This window comes from Oncorhynchus tshawytscha, linkage group LG06 (genome assembly GCF_018296145.1).
Source record: "Oncorhynchus tshawytscha isolate Ot180627B linkage group LG06, Otsh_v2.0, whole genome shotgun sequence".
In the NCBI taxonomy this organism is placed as follows: domain Eukaryota; kingdom Metazoa; phylum Chordata; class Actinopteri; order Salmoniformes; family Salmonidae; genus Oncorhynchus; species Oncorhynchus tshawytscha.
The window spans coordinates 56,099,306-56,118,442 of NC_056434.1; the positions used below are offsets into that span (position 1 = coordinate 56,099,306).

The 19,137-nt window shown below is 41.1% G+C and overlaps 1 protein-coding gene across 1 annotated transcript in view; it reads right to left on the reverse strand.

The window, feature by feature from the left end:
• Positions 1-19,137, reverse strand: part of LOC112253505 (cadherin-23) — a 331,981-nt gene that overhangs the window by 270,892 nt on the left and 41,952 nt on the right. Inside the window, exon 2 of the mRNA XM_042322765.1 lies at positions 16,312-16,415. Coding sequence (XP_042178699.1) covers positions 16,312-16,396 — 85 coding nt within the window. The 5' untranslated portion in view covers positions 16,397-16,415. The remainder of the gene's footprint in view (positions 1-16,311; positions 16,416-19,137) is intronic.

Genomic DNA, 19,137 nt, shown 5'->3' on the forward strand with positions numbered 1-19,137 from the left:
TTAATTTAATTTTTTTTTATTTCACCTTTACGTAACCAGGTAGGCTAGTTAAGAACAAGTTCTCATTTCCAACTGCGACCTGGCCAAGATAAAGCAAAGCAGTGTGACAAAAAAACAACACAAAATTACATATAGACAAAAGTACAGTCAATAACACAATAGAAACATTTTGGAAAAATATATGTACAGTGTGTGCAAATGTAGAAGAGTAGGGAGGTAGACAATAAATAGGCCATAGAAGCAAAATAATTAAAATTTAGCATTAACACTGGAGTGATAGCTGTGCAGATGATGATGTGCAAGTAGAGATACTGGGGTGCAAAAGAGCAAGAGAGTAAGTAATAATATGGGGATGAGGTAGGTAGGTGTGATGTTTACAGATTGTCTGTGTACAGGTACAGTGATCGGTAAGCTGCTCTGACAGCTGATGCTTAATGTTAGAGAGGGGGATATAAGACTCCAGCTTCAGTGACTTGCAATTCGTTCCAGTCATTGGCAGCAGAGAACTGGAAGGAAAGGCGGCCAAAGGTGGTGTTGGTTTTGGGAATGACCAGTGATATATACCTGCCGGAGCACGTGCTACGGGTGGGTGTTGCTATGGTAACCAGTGAGCTGAGAGAAGGCGGGGCTTTACCTAGCAAAGACTTATAGACGACCTGGAGGCAGTGGGTTTGTCAACGAATATGTCGTGAGGGCTATCCAATGAGAGCATACAGGTCGCGGTGGTCAGTAGTATATGGGGCTTTGGTGACAAAATTGATGGCACTGTGATAGACTGCATCCAATTTGCTGAGTAGAGTGTTGTGGGCTATTTTGTAAATGACATCGCCAAAGTCAAGGATCGGTAGGATAGTCAGTTACGAGGGTATGTTTGGCAGCATGAGTGAAGGAGGCTTTGTTGCAAAATAGGAAGCTGATTCTAGATTTAATTTTGGATTGAAGATGCTTATTGTGAGTCTGGAAGGAGAGTTTACAGTCTAACCAGACACCTAGGTATTTGTAGTTGGTGTCGTCTGCGTAGAGGTGGATCAGAGAATCACCAGCAGCAAGAGCGACATCATTGATGTATACAGAGAAAAAAGTTGTGGCACCCCCTGTGGCACCCCCATAGAGACTGCCAGAGGTCCAGACAACAGTCCCTCCGATTTGACACACTGAACGCTATCTGAGAAGTAGTTGATGAACCAGGCGAGACAGTCATTTGAGAAGCCAAGGCTATTGAGTCTGCCAATAAGAATGCAGTGAATGACAGAGTTGAAAGCCTTGGCCAGGTCGATGAAGACTGGCTGCACGGTACTGTCTTTTATCGTTTGCGGTTCTGATATCGTTTAGAACCTTGAGCATGGCTGAGGTGCACCCATGACCAGCTCAGAAAACAGATTACATCAGATTCATCCAATGGCATTGAGGAATATACCTCATCAGTCCCTGGCTTCATCAATAAGTGCATCGATGACGTTGTCCCCACAGTGACCATACATACCCCAACCAGAAACCATGGATTACAGGCAACATCCTTACTGAGCTAAAGGGTAGAGCTGCTGCTTTCAAGAAGTGGGACTCTAACCTGGACACTTATGAGAAATCCCGCTATGCCCTCCGACAAACCATCAAACAGGCAAAACATCAATACAAAAAAGTATCAACCTCTCCTTCCTTCAATCCCTCCCTCAAGCTCTCCCCTCTCACAGAAATGGAAACATTCCCTTAAATTGAGATTTTTTTTTTTTTACCATTCCTCTACCTTATCGAAAGGTTTGTCCTGTCTCTGAATTAGTTTCATTTGTGGCTTGATGATGTGGCAGGTGGCAGCATAGTAGGCTCAGCTTGTCCCATGAATTGATTATAAAAATTGAGGATTAGCTGATATCTGCGAAACAAAGATTCTGGATAATATAGAGAACCATGAACTATTTATTGATCCGCATTTTGATATGCTCGAAAAAGATTCAGATACATCAAACCAAATGAGATAAGACCTTTCCTCAAGCTCTGGGAGCGAAATTGAAGGGAAGCCGCCGTCAAAAATTCAAAATATAACATTTGAGGGGGATTACAGTAATTGAATGGATTACAGTAATAAAATGATGGAAGAAATATGAGCGGAAAATAAGATATTGAAATACACCGTGGACTCCCTAAAAGACACCACAGAGACACTACGGTATGATAATAAAACAATGAAAGCCGAAATACTTGATCCAAAGTGCAGAAGTATGAAAAATAATATGGTTATAATGGGAATAAAGGAGGATGAAAACGGAGGAAAAAGTCAAGGTGTTCATGAAACGTAATCTCAAGATGACGAACGATTGATTTTCAAATGGCTTACCATTTTGGTGCAGAGGGAAGGCCCCGTCCGATGGTAGCTATGCTAACTCACTACAAAATGAAAATTGCCTTGTTACAATGGGCTAGAGAACTGAAGAATGACCCGTTCTTTAATGAACACCCCGTTCTCTATTCCCCATGAAATAGTGCAGAGAGGACACAACGTACCCTGTACCCTACTTTCAAAAGACTCCGAACTGAGAAGCAGAATGTTCGTCTAACGGTCGATAAATTGTACATAAACAACCAAATGTTCAAGGACTCGAAGATTCCACTGTGGCTGTGAGTGATAGCTAGCTCCTGCTGAAGTAGTTCCCGATACACATTTGCACCGCATTACACAGAACAATTATGGATTCATTGTTGTTTTTTTGCGTGATTGACTTAAAAAAAAAAAATGTTTTATGCAGTATGGAACCGTGGACTATTTGGACTTAAAATAAGGTTGGACTTATGGTAATGCAAAATGGGTATGTAATGATGAACTTATGCATTTTTTATTTGGGCAATATGGAACTTTGGACGATATGGACTTAAAATCCGGTTTTGATTTAGCGGAAAGGCGAAGATGGGTAAGGTTGACCTTTTATCTTTTTGATTGTTTATTTATTTAATTTGAAGATTGCACAGTAGTACATTAGACATACCATTTTTATTTTTGTATATGATATGGCCTAATTGTAGAGGTTGGGTATATTATAACTTAAAAGCTGTTATATAGTGTGGCCTCCAGATGGGAATTGGAATGTTTAGCTTTTAAGATAAAATGTAATAAATATGAATAGATCTAATGTATGGCTAGGATAAAGGATTATAGAATCCTGCCTAGGTTCTCTATTGGAGTAGCCCTATACGTTTCTAAAATAATTGGTGTCATCATCATTTTACATTTAAAAAATACATCTCAATATTAAAAATGTAAAGGACATATTATTGTTCCAATACACACCGGCAAATGGATTGTTGGTAATATACCACAAAACCCTGAGGTGCCTTATTGCTATTGTAAGCTGGTTGCCGGCGTAATTAGAGCAGTAAAAATGGGTGCTTTGTCGTGCCCGTGGTGTACGGTCTGATATACCACTCCTCTCGGCCGGTCAGCATTCAGCATTCAGGGCTCGAGTTTATCATTCTATATAAGCTATTTGAAACCTTTTATATTCTTGATCCAAATGATATAGGCCTAGGTGTAAAACAGCCGAGATGATAGAGCAACGAACCTGGAATAAAAACTGTGTGTGGGTGGGTGAGGAGAGAGTTGGTTTTACAGGTTTACTGCATGTATTCTTGGCTATTGTGCCATGGCTGTGTCAGGGTCGATTGTAAGTTAAACTTAGGTATTCCTTCATGGGTAGTGTGATGCTAAAGACTTATTTTTGCAGGCAGTCGTTAGTGGATGTTAGAATCTATGTTCCTTTTTCCTTCTTCCTTTTTTGTCAGATAAAAACTGGAAATAATGAGGACTACATGAAATATGTCTTGCATGTAATGGATATAAAGAACTGTTCTTGCGATATATATATATTTTTTAATTGAAAAAATGAAGAGAAAACTACAAATATATATATTTTTTTTTTTTTCCATTTTTTAAAAACAATTGGATCCAATGAACTGAGCAGGCTGGGCTGACATGCTAAGACTTTCTACTGTTACTATTTCTATTACCACCTTTCCAGAAATAAGTCTCTCACTGTTGCAGCTTGTTATAGATCCCACTCAGCTGTGCTCTGGACACCATATGTGAATTAATTTCCCCCCCATCTATCTTCAGAGTTTGTACTGTCAGGTGACCTAAACTGGGATATGAATAACACCAAGGCAATCCTACAATCGAAGCTAGATGCCTCAATCTCACACAAATCATCACGGAACCTACCAGATACAACCCTAAATCCGTAAAACACAGCACCCTCATAGAGATCATCTTGACTAACCTGCCCTCTAAATAAACCTTTGCTGTCTTCAACCAGGATCTCGGCGATCACTGCCTCATTGCCTGTGTCCGTAAAAGGTCAGCGGAAAAACGACCACCCCTCATCACTGTCAAACGCTCCCTCACACACTAAAGCTTTCTATTCAACCTGGCCCGGGTATCCTGGAAGGGTATTGACCTCATTATGTCAGTAGAGGATGCCTGGTTATTCTTTAAAAGTGCTTTCCTCACCATCTTAAAAAAGCATGCCCCGTTAACAAATGTACAACTAAGAACAGATATAGCCCTTGGTTCACTCCAGACTTGACTAGCACAAAAACATCCTGTGGCATACTGCATCAGCATTGAATAGCCCCCGTGATATGTACATTTTCAGGAATGTTAGGAAAGCGAAGGCTAGCTTTTTCAAACAGAAATTTGCATCCTGTAGCACAAACTCAAAAAAGTTCTGGGACACTGTAAAGCACCTCCTCCCAGCTGCCCACTGCACTGAGGCTAGGAAACAATAAGCATTTTTCTACGGCTGGCCATGCTTTCCACCTGGCTACCCCTATCCCGGTCAACAGCTCTGCACCCCCCGCAGCAACTTGCCCAAGCCTCCCCATTTCATCCAAATCCAGATAGCTGATGTTCTGAAAGATCTGCTAAATCTGGACCGCTACAAATCAGCTGGGCTAGACAATCTGGACCCTCTCTCTAAAAGTATCTGCCGCAATTGTTGCAACCCCTATTACTAGCCTGTTCAACCTCTCTTTCGTATCATCTGAGATACCTAAAGATTTGAAAGCTGCCGCGGTCTTTCTCCTCTTCAAAGGAGACACTCTAGACCCAAACTGTTACAGACCTTTATCTATCCTACCCTGCCTTTCGAAAGCCAAGTTAACAAAAAGATCACCGACCATTTCGAATCCCACCGAACCTTCTCCACTCTGCAATCTGGTTTCTGAGCTGGTCATGGGTGCACCTCAGCCACACTCAAGGTCCTAAACGATATCGTAACCACCATTGATAAAAGACAATACTGTGCAGCCGTATTCATCGACCTGGCCAAGGCTTTCAACTCTGCTAATCACCACATTCTTCTCAGCAGACTCAACAGCCTTGGTTTCTCATATGACTGCCTCGCCTGGTTCACCAACTACTTCTCAGACAGAGTTCAGTGTGTCAAATCGGAGGGACTGTTGTCTGGACCTCTGGCAGTCTCTATGGGGGTGCCACAGGGTTAAATTCTCAGGCCGACTCTTTTCTCTGTATACATCAATGATGTCGCTCTTGCTGCTGGTGATTCTCTGATCCACCTGTCACGTTCTGACCATAGTTATTTTGTGTTTTCTTTGTTTAGTGTTGGTCAGGACGTGAGCTGAGTAGGCATTCTATGTTGTGTGTCTAGTTTTCCCGTTTCTATGTTTGGCCTGATATGGTTCTCAATCAGAGGCAGGTGTTAGTCATTGTCTCTGATTGGGAACCATATTTAGGTAGCCTGTTTTGTGTTGGGTTTTTGTGGGTGGTTGTCTTCTGTCTTCGTGTGTCTGCACCAGACAGAACTGTTTTGGTTTTCCCACATTTGTTGTTTTGTATTTTGTAGTGTTCACGTTTATCGTCTATATTAAACATGATGAACACTAACCACGCTGCGCTTTGGTCCTCTCCTTCGTCCACAGAAGAAAGCCGTTACACCACCTCTACGCAGACGACACCATTCTGTATACTTCTGGTCCTTCTTTGGACACTGTGTTAACTAACCTCCAAACGAGCTTCACTACCATACAACACGCCTTCCGTGACCTCCAACTGCTCTTACATGCAAGTAAAACTAAATGCATGCTCTTCAACCGATCGCTGCCCGCATCCGACCGACAGTCTAGCATCACTACTCTGGACAGTTCTGACCTAGAATATGTGGACAACTACAAATACCTAGGTGTCTGGTTAGACTATAAACTCTCCTTCCAGACTCACATTAAGCATCTCCATTCCAAAATTAAATCTAGAATCGGCTTCCTATTTTGCAACAAAGCGTCCTTTACTCATGCTGCCAAACATACCCTCGTAAAACTAACTATACTACCGATCCTTGACTTTGGCGATGTAATTTACAAAATAGCCTCAAACTCTACTCAGCAAATAGATGTAGTCTATCACAGTGCCATCCGTATTGTCACAAAAGACCCATATACTACCCACCACCGCGACCTGTATGCTCTCGTTGGCTGGCCCTCGCTTCATATTCGTCGCCAAACCCACTGGTTCCAGGTCATCTATAAGTCTTTGCTAGGTAAAGCCCCACCTTATCTCAGCTCACTGGCCACCTGCAGCACGCACTCCAGCAGGTATATTTCACTGGTCTTCCCCAAAGACTCCTCCTCCTCCCTCCAGTTCTCTGCTGCTAATGACAGGAATGAATTGCAGAAATCACTGAAGCTGGAGTCTCATATCTACCTCACTAACTTTAAACATCAGCTGTCAGAGTAGATTACCGATCATTGCACCTGTACACAGCCCATCTGTGAATAAATAAATAGTAAATAGCCCACCCAACTACCTCATCCCCATATTATTATTGTTTTGCTCCTTTGCACCCCAGTATCTCTACTTGCACATTCATCTTCTGCACACATTGACTGTACGTTTCTTTATATGTAACTCTGTGTTGTTGTTTTTGTCGCACTGCTTTGCTTTATCTTGGCCAGGTCGCAGTTGTAAATTAGAACTTGTTCTCAACTGGCCTACCTGGTTAAATAAAGTTGAAATAAAAAATCACAAACAATTGATTAATGTACTGTTAATTGATTGTTTCTCTTGCTTTGTTTGCTCTTTTCCATATCATGTCTAGCCAGGAAAGGGCTGAAAATATCCCATATTAACCTGTTTGGGGTAGGGGGCAGCATTTTCACTTTTGGATAAATAGCATGCCCAAACTAAACTGCCTCCTACTCTGTCCAAGATCCTAATATATGCATATTATTATTAGTAGTATTGGATAGAAAACACCCAAGTTTCTAAAACTGTTTGAATTATGTCTGTGAGTATAACAGAACTTATTTAGCAGGCGAAACCCAGAGAACAAACCATTCAGTATTTTTTTGAGGTCACTGTCTTTTCAATACGTTTTCATGGGGAATCCAGAATTCTAATCGACTTTCCTGCAGTTCCTACCGCTTCCACTGGATGTCACCAGTTTGTAGAAATTGGTTGAGGTTTTTTATTTGTGTAATGAAGAAGTACCATAGCTCATAACGACTCACTTCATGTGTCCCTTTTGATAGAGGCGAGTAACCAGAAAAGTAGCGTCAGCTTGTTTTGCTCCTGTATTGAACACATATCATCCCGTCTTCAATTTTATCGATTATATACAGTGGGGCAAAAAAGTATTTAGTCAGCCACCAATTGTGCAAGTTCTCCCACTTAAAAAGATGAGGCCTGTAATTCTCATCATAGGTACACTTCAACTATTTTTTTTTTATTTGCAAATGATGGTGGAAAATAAGTATTTGGTCAATAACAAAAGTTTATCTCAATACTTTGTTATATACCCTTTGTTCGCAATGACAGAGGTCAAACGTTTTCTGTAAGTCTTCACAAGGTTTTCACACACTGTTGCTGGTATTTTGGCCCATTCCTCCATGCAGATCTCTTCTATAACAGTGATGTTTTGGGGCTGTTGCTGGGCAACACGGACTTTCAACTCCCTCCAAAGATTTTCTATGGGGTTGAGATCTGGAGACTGGCTAGGCCACTCCAGGACCTTGAAATGCTTCTTCTCTCTCCTTCGTTGCCCGATCGGTGTGTTTGGGATCATTGTCATGCTGAAAGACCCAGCCACGTTTCATCTTCAATGCCCTTGCTGATGGAAGGAGGTTTTCACTGAAAATCTCACGATACATGGCCCCATTCATTCTTTCCTTTACACGGATCAGTCGTCCTGGTCCCTTTGCAGAAAAATAGCCCCAAAGTATGATGTTTTCACCCCCATGCTTCACAGTATGTATGGTGTTCTTTGGATGCAACTCAGCATTCTTTGTCCTCCAAACACGACGAGTTGAGTTTTTACCAAAAAGTTATATTTGGTTTCATCTGACCATATCCCAATCTTCTTCTGGATCATCCAAATGCTCTCTAGCAAACTTCAGATGGGCCTGGACTGTACTGGCTTAAGCAGGGGGACACGTCTGGCACTGCAGGATTTGTGTCCCTGGCGGCGTAGTGTGTTACTGATGGTAGGCTTTGTTACTTTGGTCCCAGCTCTCTGCAGCTCATTCACTAGGTCCCCCCGTGTGGTTCTGGGAATTTTGCTCACCGTTCTTGTGATCATTTTGACCCCACGGGGTGAGATCTTGCGTGGAGCCCCAGATCGAGGGAGACTATCAGTGGTCTTTTATGTCTTCAATTTCCTAATAATTGCTCCCACAATTGATTTCTTCAAACCAAGCTGCTTACCTATTGCATATTCAGTCTTCCCAGCCTGGTGCAGGTCTACAATTTTGTTTCTGGTGTCCTTTGACAGCTCTTTGGTCTTGGCCATAGTGGAGTTTGGAGTGTGACTGTTTGAGGTTGTGGACAGGTGTCTTTTATACTGATAACAAGTTCAAACAGGTGCCATTAATACAGGTAACGAGTGGAGGACAGAGGAGCCTCTTAAAGAAGAAGTTACAGGTCTGTGAGAGCCAGAAATCTTGCTTGTTTGTAGGTGACCAAATACTTATTTTCCACCATAATTTGCAAATAAATTCAATAAAAATCCTACAATGTGATTTTCTGGATTTTTTCTTCTCATTTTGTCTGTCATAGTTGAAGTCTACCTATCTCGAACTTGCACAATTGGTGGCTGACTAAATACTTTTTTGCCCCACTGTATGTTTAGAAATACCTAAAGTTGTATAACAAAAGTAGTTTGAAATGTTTTGTCAAAGTTTACAGGTAACTTTTGACATATTTTGTAGTAAGTTGGAAGCGGTGTTTTTCTGGATCAAACGTGCCAAATAAATTGACATTTTGGATGTATATTGACGGAAATAATCGAACAAAAGGACCATTTGTGATGTTTATGGGACACATAGGAGTGCCAATAAAAGAAGCTCGGCAAAGGTAAGGCATGATTTATATTTTATTTCTGCGTTTTGTGTCACGCCTGCAGAGTTGAAAAATGCTACTCGCTCATTGTTTACTGTTGTGCTATCATCAGATAATAGCATCTTATGCTTTCGCCGAAAAGCCTTTTTGAAATCTGACATATTGGCTGGATTAACAATGAGTGTAGCTTTAATTTGATATCTTGCATGTGTAATTTAATGAAAGTTAGATTTTTATAGAAATGTATTTGAATTTGGCACCCTGCATTTTCACTGGCTATTGGTCATGTGGGACGCAAGTGTCCTGCCTACCCCAGAGAGGTTAATATATGTTGCCTTAGAAATAAGGTTAATGAAATCAATAACTTGCTAACATCAGATAACATTCATATATTAGCCATTTCTGAGAATCACATTATTATTATTATTTTGATGATACAGCATTAGCAATACAAGTATATAACATCTATAGAAGAGACAGAAATGCTTATGGGGTGGTGTTGCTGTAAATATTCAAATCCATATCCCTGTAATGTTTATAGAAGATCTTATGCCAAGTGTTATTGAAGTGTTGTGGTTGCAGGTTCACTTGGCCCATCTAGAGCCTTATATTTTGGGGTGTTGCAATAGGCCACCAAGTGCGAACAGTCAGTATCTAAATAATATGTGTGAAATGCTTGATAGTGTATGTGATGTAAACAGAGCGGTCTACTCTCTTGGGTACCTGAAAATTGACTGGTTTTCATCAAGCTGTTTGCTAAAGAGGAAGCTTCTCACTGTATGCAGTGCCATAATCTGGTTAAGGTTATTAATCAATCTACCAGGGTGTTGACAAACACTACAGGAACAAGATCATCCACATGTAACGATCACATTTTTACCAATACTGTAGAACCTTGTTCTAAAGCTGTATCCATACCCATTGGATGCAAAATGTGTATGTAAAATGTATGTACAGTTGAAGTCGGAAGTTTACATACACTTTAGCCAAATACATTTAATCCTAGTAAAAATTCCCTGTTTTAGGTCAGTGAGGATCACCACTTTATTTTACAAATGTGACATGTCAGAATAATAGGAGAGAGTGATTTATTTCAGATTTAATTTCTTTCATCACATTCCAAGTGGGTCAGAAGTTTACATACACTCAATTAGTATTTGGTAGCATTGGCGTTAAATTGTTTAACTTGGGTCAAACGTTTCGGGTAGCCTTCCACAAGCTTCCCACAATAAGTTGGGTGAATTTTGGCCCATTCCTCCAGACAGAGATGGTGTAACTGAGTCAAGATTGTAGGCCTCCTTGCTCGCACACGCTATTTCAGTTCTGCCCACACATTTTCTATAGGATTGAGGTCAGGTCTTTGTGATGGCCACTCCAATACCTTGACTTTATTGTCCTTAAGCCATTTTGCCACAACTTTGGAAGTGTGCTTGGGGTCATTGTACATTCGCCCAGCAGACTCTATTGTTCAGTTCACGTGAACCTGGTGCTGTAGTTAGTGTAAAGCATTTTGAATCAGCTTTATTTTCTTATTCATGTAAGAGATTATAGATAAGAGCTAATTAATGTTTATATGAAAGGTACACATATATATATATATATATATATATATATATATATATATATATATATATATATATATATGAGCTATATTAATGTTTATATGAAAGGTACACATATATATATATATATATATATATATATATATATATATATATAGTGTGATCCTGTTTGTTTAGGTTTTTTGAATGTAATAAGAACATACCACATTTAAGTACTTTAAAGTGTTTATTAATATGCACAGTCACTCACATTTGATTCCATCTCATAGTGGTTTATAAGTCAGTATTTGTGAATTGGGTTGTGTTTTTCTGTGGATTCATGTTTATTCTATTTATATTGAACTATGCACATTGAAATGTGAGCTACCATCAGATTAAAATAGGGTTGGGTGCAGCCTAGTAAACTATAGGCGGGATATATGGCCAATATCTAAGTATATTGTAATGTTGATGTTTTGAATTCATATTGAGCTCATTGTACAAATTTCATATTAATATTTACTCAAGGTGATTCTTTTTTTGTAAGAATTTGAATTTACCAAATACAAGCCGGCATTCTTTTCATAAATTAGTCAGTTGTGCGGTTTGCATTTCTCCCTACTGCTCTAGTAGCGAATCTAACTGGTCCAATAGAGTTTAAGCTTAAAGTAGCCCGTAGTGTTAAGCAGTTGTTACACACACAACTGTTTTATATAATGTTCCACAGTTGACAGTGCATGTCAGAGCAGAAACCAAGCCAGGTGTCAAATCAAATCAACATTTATTTGTCATGTGCGCTGAAACAACAGGTATAGATAGACCTTACAGTGAAATGCTTACTGATCAACAGGGCAATTTTTAAGTAGAAACTAGATATTAGGAGAACAATAGATAAAGAAATGAAAATAACAGTAGCGAGGCTAAATACAGGCATCGGTTACTCGGACTAATTGAGGCAGTATGTAGTTGTAGGTATAGTTAAAGTGACTATGCATATATGACAGGTAAACAGAGAGTAGAAGCAGCGTAAAAGAGGGGTTGGCGGATAGGCGGTGGCGGGACACAATGCAGATAGTACGGGTAGCCAATGTAATGATGGCTACTCGTACTATCTGCATTATGGCCTGCCACCCCCCAACCGCCAACCCCTCTTTTATGCTGCTTTTACTCTCTGTTTACCTGTCATATATGCATAGTCACTTTTGTCCAGGTGGGAAAGGGAAGTGTGGAGTACAATAGAGATTGCATCAACTGTGGATCTGTTTGGGCAGGATGCAAATTGGAGTGGGTGTAGGGATTTCTGGGATAATGGTGTTAATGTGAGCCATTACCAGCCTTTCAAAGCACTTCATGGCTAAGGATGTGAGTGCTACGGGTCTGTAGTCATTTAGGCAGGTTGCCTTTGTGTTTTTGTGCACAGGGACTATGGTGGTCTGCTTGACACATGTTGGTATTACAGACTCAGTCAGGGACATGTTGAAAATGTTAGTGAAGACACCTGCCAGTTGGTCAGCACACGCCCGGAGCACACGTCCTTGTAATCTATCTGGCCCCGCGGCCTTATGAATGTTGACCTGTTTAAAGGTCTTACTCACGTCAGCTATGGAGAGCATGATCACACAGTTGTCTGAAACAGCTCATGCTCTCATGCATGCCTCAGTATTGCTTGCCTCGAAGCGAGCATAGAAGTGATTTAGCTCGTCTGGTAGGCTCGTGTCACTGGGCAGCTCTCGGCTGGGATTCCCTTTGTAGTCTGTAAAGGTTTGTAGGCCCTGCCACATAAGACTAGAATCAGAACCGGTGTAGTACGATTCAATCTTAGTCCTGTATTTGCGCTTTGCCTGTTTGATGGTTCGTTGGAGGGCATAGCAGGATTTCTTATAAGCTTCTGGGTTAGAGTCCCACACCTTGAAAGTGGCAGCTCTACCCTTTAGCTCAGTGTGAATGTTGCCTGTAATCCATGGCTTCTGGTTGGGGTATGTACGTAAAGTCACTGTGGAGATGACGTCCTTGATGCACTTATTGGTAAAGCCCGTGACTGATGTGGTGTACTCCTCAATGCCATCGGAATATATTCAAGTTTGTGCTAGCAAAACAGTCCTTTAGTTTAGCATCTGCTTCATTTGAACACTTTTTTATAGACCGAGTCACTGGTGCTTCCTGCTTTAATTTTTGCTTGTAAGCAGGAATTAGGAGGATAGAATTATGGTCAGATTTGCCAAATGGAGGGCGAGGGAGAGCTTTGTATGCATCTCTGTGTGTGGAGTAAAGGACCAGAATTCCCTCTGGTTGAACATTTAATGTTCAATGTGCTGATAGATATTAGGTAAAACTGATTTAAGTTTCCCTGCATTAAAGTCCCCGGCCACAAGGAGCGCCGCCTCTGGGTGAGCGGTTTGCTGTTTGCTTATTTCCTTATACAGTTGACTGAGTGCGGTCTTAGTGCGAGCATCTGTCTGTGGTGATAAATAAACATAGATAAATAAATATAGACGAAAACACTCTTGGCAAATAGTGTGGTCTACAGCTTATCATTAGATACTCTACTTCAGGCGAACAAAATCTAGAGACTTCCTTAGATTTTGTGCACCAGATGTTGTTTACAAATATGCACAGACTGCCCCCCCTCGTCTTACCTGTGTGCTGTTCTATCTAGCCAGTACAGCATATATCCCACAAGCTGAATATCCATGTTGTCATTTAGCCACTATACGGTGAAACATAAGAGGTTAAAGTTTTTGATGTCCCATTGGTAGGATATTCGTGATCGTACCTGGTCTAATTTACTGTCCAATGAGTGTACGTTGGCAAGTAATACTGACGGTAAAAGGCAGGTTTCCCATTCGCCGTCGGCAGGTCCTTAAGAGGCACCCCGCTCTGTGTCCTCTGTACCTGCCTCTCTTTCTCTTGCCAATGACAGGGATTTTGGCCTTGTCGGGTGTCTGAAGTACATCCTGTGCGTCCTGCTTGTTGAAGAAAAAATATTTGTCTAATCCGAGGTTGATGATCTCTGTCCTGATATCACACCCTGATCTGTTTCACCTGTCTTTGTGCTGTCTTTGTGCTTGCCTCCACCCCCCTCCAGGTGTCGCACATCTTTACCATTATCCCCAGTGTATTTATACCTGTGCTCTCTGTGGTCTGTTGCCAGTTCGTTTTGATTGTCAAGCCTACCAGTGTTTCTCCCCTTGCTCATGTCTGTTTCTAGTTCCTGGGTTTGACCATTCTGCTTGCCATTCTGTACCTAGTCACATCCCACTAGATTATTGATCTCTGCCTGCCCTGACCCTGAGACTGCCTGCTGTTCTGTTTTTGTACTCTGATCTGGAGCTGACCTGTTGATTTGCCGGCCCAAGGAAGGGTACCAAAACATTTCTGCCTTATTGAAGGTCCCCAAGAACACAGTGGCCTCCATCATTCTTAAATACAAGCCGTTTGGAACCACCAAGACTCTTCCTAGAGCTGGCTGCACGGCCAAACTGAGCAATCGGTGGAGAAGGGCCTTGGTCAGGGAGGTGACCAAGAACCCGATGGACACTCTGACAGAGCTCCAGAGTTCCTCTATGGAGATAGAAGAACCTTACAGAAGGACAATCATCTCTGCAGCACTCCACCTGTCAGGCCTTTATGGTAGAGAGGCCAGACGGAAGCCAATCCTCAGTAAAAAAGGCACATGACCGCCCATTTGGAGTTTGCCTAAAGGCATCTAAAGACTCTCATGAGAAACAAGATTCTCTGGTCTGATGAAACCAAGATTGAATTATTTGGCCTGAATGCCAAGCGACTAGGCTGTAATCACTGCCCAAGGTGCTTCAACAAACGACTGAGTAAATGGTCTGAATACTTATGTAAATGTGATATTTCTGGGGGGTTTTGTGTTTTTTTTTGCAAACAATTCTAAAAACCTGTTTTTGTTTTGTCATTAAGGGGTTTTGTTTGTAGATTAATGATTGAAAGAAAAAAACAATTTGATACATTTTAGAATAAGGCTGTAACGTAAAACAAAATGTGGAAAAGGTCAAGGGGTCTGAATACTTCCCGATTGCACTGTAGATTCACTGGTTGTAATGATGGGGAGAGGTCTGTCCGAAATAAAGATACGCTCTGCTTTTTTGACACTGCACTCCAAAAAGCAAGTTCTGCAGGCTCTAGTTTTGTCTTATCTTGATTATTGACCAGTCGTGTGGTCGAGTTTTGCAAGGAAAGACTGACTGTAGTTAAGCTGCAGCTGGCCCAGAACAGAGTCGCACGTCTTGCTCTTCATTGTAATCAGAGGGCTGATATAAATACTATGCATGCCAGTCTCTCTTGGCTAAGAGCTGAGGAGAAACTGGCTGCATCGCTTCTTATTTTTTATAAGAAACATTAATGTGCTGAAAATCCCAAATTGTTTGCATTGTCAACTTAAAGACAGCTCTGACACACAAACTTACGGCACCAGGCATGCCACCAGGGGTCTTTTCACAGTCCCCAAATCCAGAACAAATTCAAGAAAGCATACAGTATTATATAGAGCCATTATTGGATGAAACTCCTTTCCATCTCATATTGCTCAAATAAACAGCAAACCTGCTTTCAAAAAACATAGAAAGCAACACCTCACGGCACAACAACTCTCCCCTATTTGACCTAGATAGTTTGTGTGTATGTATTGATATGTAGGCTACGTGTGCCTTTAAAAAATGTATGTCATTCTATTCTTGTCTATTAATGTTCTGTATTATGTCATGTTTTGTGTGGACCCCAGGAAGATTAGCTGCTGCTTTTGCAACCGCTATTGGGGATCCTAACTAGATACCAAAAGACCAAATACCCCCAGTATATACCCTCGCTATTGTTATTTTATTGTGTTACTTTTATTTTTTAAACTTTCATTTATTTAGTAAATATTTTCTTAACTTATTTGTCTTAAAACAACATTGTTGGTTAAGGGCTTGTAAGTAAGGCATAGTAATTCAGCACAAATGACAAATAAAATGTGATTTGAATCCAGAGAGTGTAAGCCCTTTATAAAATCATTGGGGTTGATCTAAAGAGGTCATGGAATTCGCATAATAACTTTCCCCTGCAGCATCAGCAGTGGGTGTGATTGGACGTGTCTCCTGCCTGTCACAGCAATACTGTCACAACCAGTTTACATGGCATCGGAATTCACAACACACTCAAACACACACACACACACACACACAGACAAATTGTGCCACATCGATCATCAGGTGTAGATGAAGAAAGCTTGACTAGAGAGACAGGAAGTGATAAGGGGGAGAATAATAGAAATGTAAAACAAAGAAAACATTTACACAAAGGGTAAAAAATAGGGGTTCAGAGAAGAGAGAGTAAGAATAAAAGGGTAGAGAAGAGGGAGGAGAAAAGAGAGAATAAGGAGCGGAGTGTGATGGATGGAAGGAAAGTGGAAAGTAAGTAGTGGGGACTCACCTTCGCAAAACGTGTGGAGGATGAAGAAGAATAGGAGGAGCTTGGCCACAGTCATCCTGCCACCAAAACCCACACTCCACAACATCGCTTGCTCCTGCTCCGCACTGCAACATACACACATATAGGAAATACTCAGCATGTCTGTGTGTGTGTTTAAAGACAATGTTCAATGTCAGCCACAGAGAGTAAACAAAGTAAGGTTTTATGAGAAGGAGCAAGTGTTCAGAACATTTAGAAGCAGGGCGGTTTTTCAAAACATTTAAAGGGAAATTTCACACTGGGGGAATCAGGGCTTGTTTTCATAATGTCTGAATCGTTTCTAGGACAGTGAGATGTGGCAGGCCAGGAAGGTAGGTCAGGGATTCGCTCGCTGAATGATACACACTGTGACGACTTCCAGTGTATTGATGGTTTGGGGGGAGTCTGTGTTACACTGATTGCATTATACGTTTTTGTGGGTGTAGATATGGTTGTCCTTGTTCAATAGAGCCATTGGACGTCTTTCAGCAATATTCCCATCGACAGATTCTCTGCTAAATATACAAGCAGAAACATTTCTTCCAGTCTCTGAAAGACTACAACTTGTGTTGGGTGGTGGTTCATGCTCTGGCCCCCGTCCCTCCCCAAGGCGGACACTAACAACAATCCTTTGGGGGAAACTGTCCAGATGCAACGGCTTCAAGTGATTCCTCTCATGAACACGAATTCGACAATGGAACCTCTATTAGCTACATGGTGACATTCAACCACACATGTTTTAACTGCAATATAGCGAAGAAGATTCGAAATGAAAGCGTTGGATTTAGCTAACTTTAGAAGCTCAGCTACAGCCGATGTCAGAACCAAGAGGTCACATATACAAATACGGTGCCTAGCTAAGTAAGTTATTTATTCAGCAAGGCACCTAGCTAACTTTATTTCATCTACTGAAACCCAGTGTGTATTTCTGGCTAACATACTACTTGTTAGTGTAAAGGAGTGCGTAACTGGCTGCAGGGAAGTCAGGTGCAGGAGAGCAGAAATGGGTAGCAAACGGAGCCCTTTATTGAGGTGTACAAAACACTCTCCGTAGGTACTAAGAAAACTAAACCCACACGGGTTACAATAACCCGCCGCAAACCAGCCTGGAGTCCACATACATTTACATATAACAATTCCACACACAGACATGGGGGGAAACAGAGGGTTATATCTAAGAAGAGTAATGAGGGAATGTAAACCAGGTGTGCGGGAAAACAAGACAAAACAAATAGAAAATGAAAGGTGGATCGGCGATGGCTAGAAGACCGCCGAACGCCGCCCGAACAAGGAGAGGGACCGACCTCGGCGGATGTCTTGACAGTTAGAGTGAGGGGAAATCCGATTATTTTTCTGTTTGCTAATTTAGCTAACTAGGTAGCTGGTTAACTAAGTTAGCTAGCTAAACAACTACCAGTAGCCATATCTATGACTAAAACTATAAGAGATCTTTAGTATCTCGATTGTAAAACCTCTTCTCTTTTTAGTCGTAACTGCTAAACAGCAAGCAACAATGTTACAACCAGCCACCTAAAGGTAGGTTTACCAGCAAACGTTAGCACATGACTGGAGTTGGCTAGCTAGTTAGCCTGGCGCCTGCTAACTTGTATTTGTAACATGTGAGCAAACGTGTAATGTTAGCAACTGTAAATAATTTTACTAGCTAGCTATGTAACATAATTGACGATGGTTGACATTGGTTATGAATGTGGATGCATTTCAATCTCACAAAATTATAGGCATAACGCAAGACAGGATTCCAAAAAGATGTAAATAACAATTATGGCATTTCCAGAAAGCTAGGTAGCCAAGTTTACTAGCAAACAGTAATGAGGAACAATCATAAATGTCACGACTTCCGCCGAAGTTGGTGCCTCTCCATGTTCGGGCGGCGTTCGGCGGTCGTCGTCACCGGCTTTTTAGCTGCCACCAATCCACATTTCTTTTTCCATTTGTTATGTCTTGATTGTACACTCCGTTCCCATTACGCAATTATTATTTCCCTATTTAACCATCTGGTTCTCATTATGTTTTGTGCGTGATTGTTCCTGTTTTGTGTTAGTCTTGTGTGTTAGGGTTTGTTATCCCTACATGGATGTATTGTACTGTTTATTTTTCCTGAGTAAAGTACGTTATTTTTGCTCAGTTCTGTTTCCTTGCGCTTGACTCCGTCCTCACCTATACACCACTGACGGTGACAATAAAACCATTTATTTGGTAAATCTCTAAAACTGAAGCTGGTTTTAATATAAACATATTTGCCTCAGCATGCCTGATAGACATTGCTGTAATTAGATACTGCCGTGTGGTGCCTGGGCTTCTTCTTGGAATGGATTCTAGATTAAAGAAACTGAATTATTTTGCCTGTGTGTGTCATGGTATCCCATGAACTGTATCCCTCTGCTGGAATTAAAGCAGATGACTCATGAGGAGCTGAATGGCACTCCTTCCACAGCTTTACAAGTATCACCTGAACTTACTGTATGTTTCGTGAGAATTGCAATTTCATTATGACCACCTCTCCCATCATCTGCTGATTACCAGTTCTCTTGGCTACAGATTTTTACACCAGAAAATGTGATTTAACCAAAGATTTTGGAATCCAATACTGGAAGTTACAGGATAGGTACAGTTTGGTGTAGCACAGAGAATTTTTGCGATGTCATCTTCTTCCATGATTCTAAGAAACAGGAGTATTATAAAATATCTGTGTCCAGTTGCACGGGGTCAGTTTGAATTTAGAAAATGGTTCCATTGTTAAAATAAATATTTGTTTCTCCATAAAGTAATCAAACAATAAGTGCATCA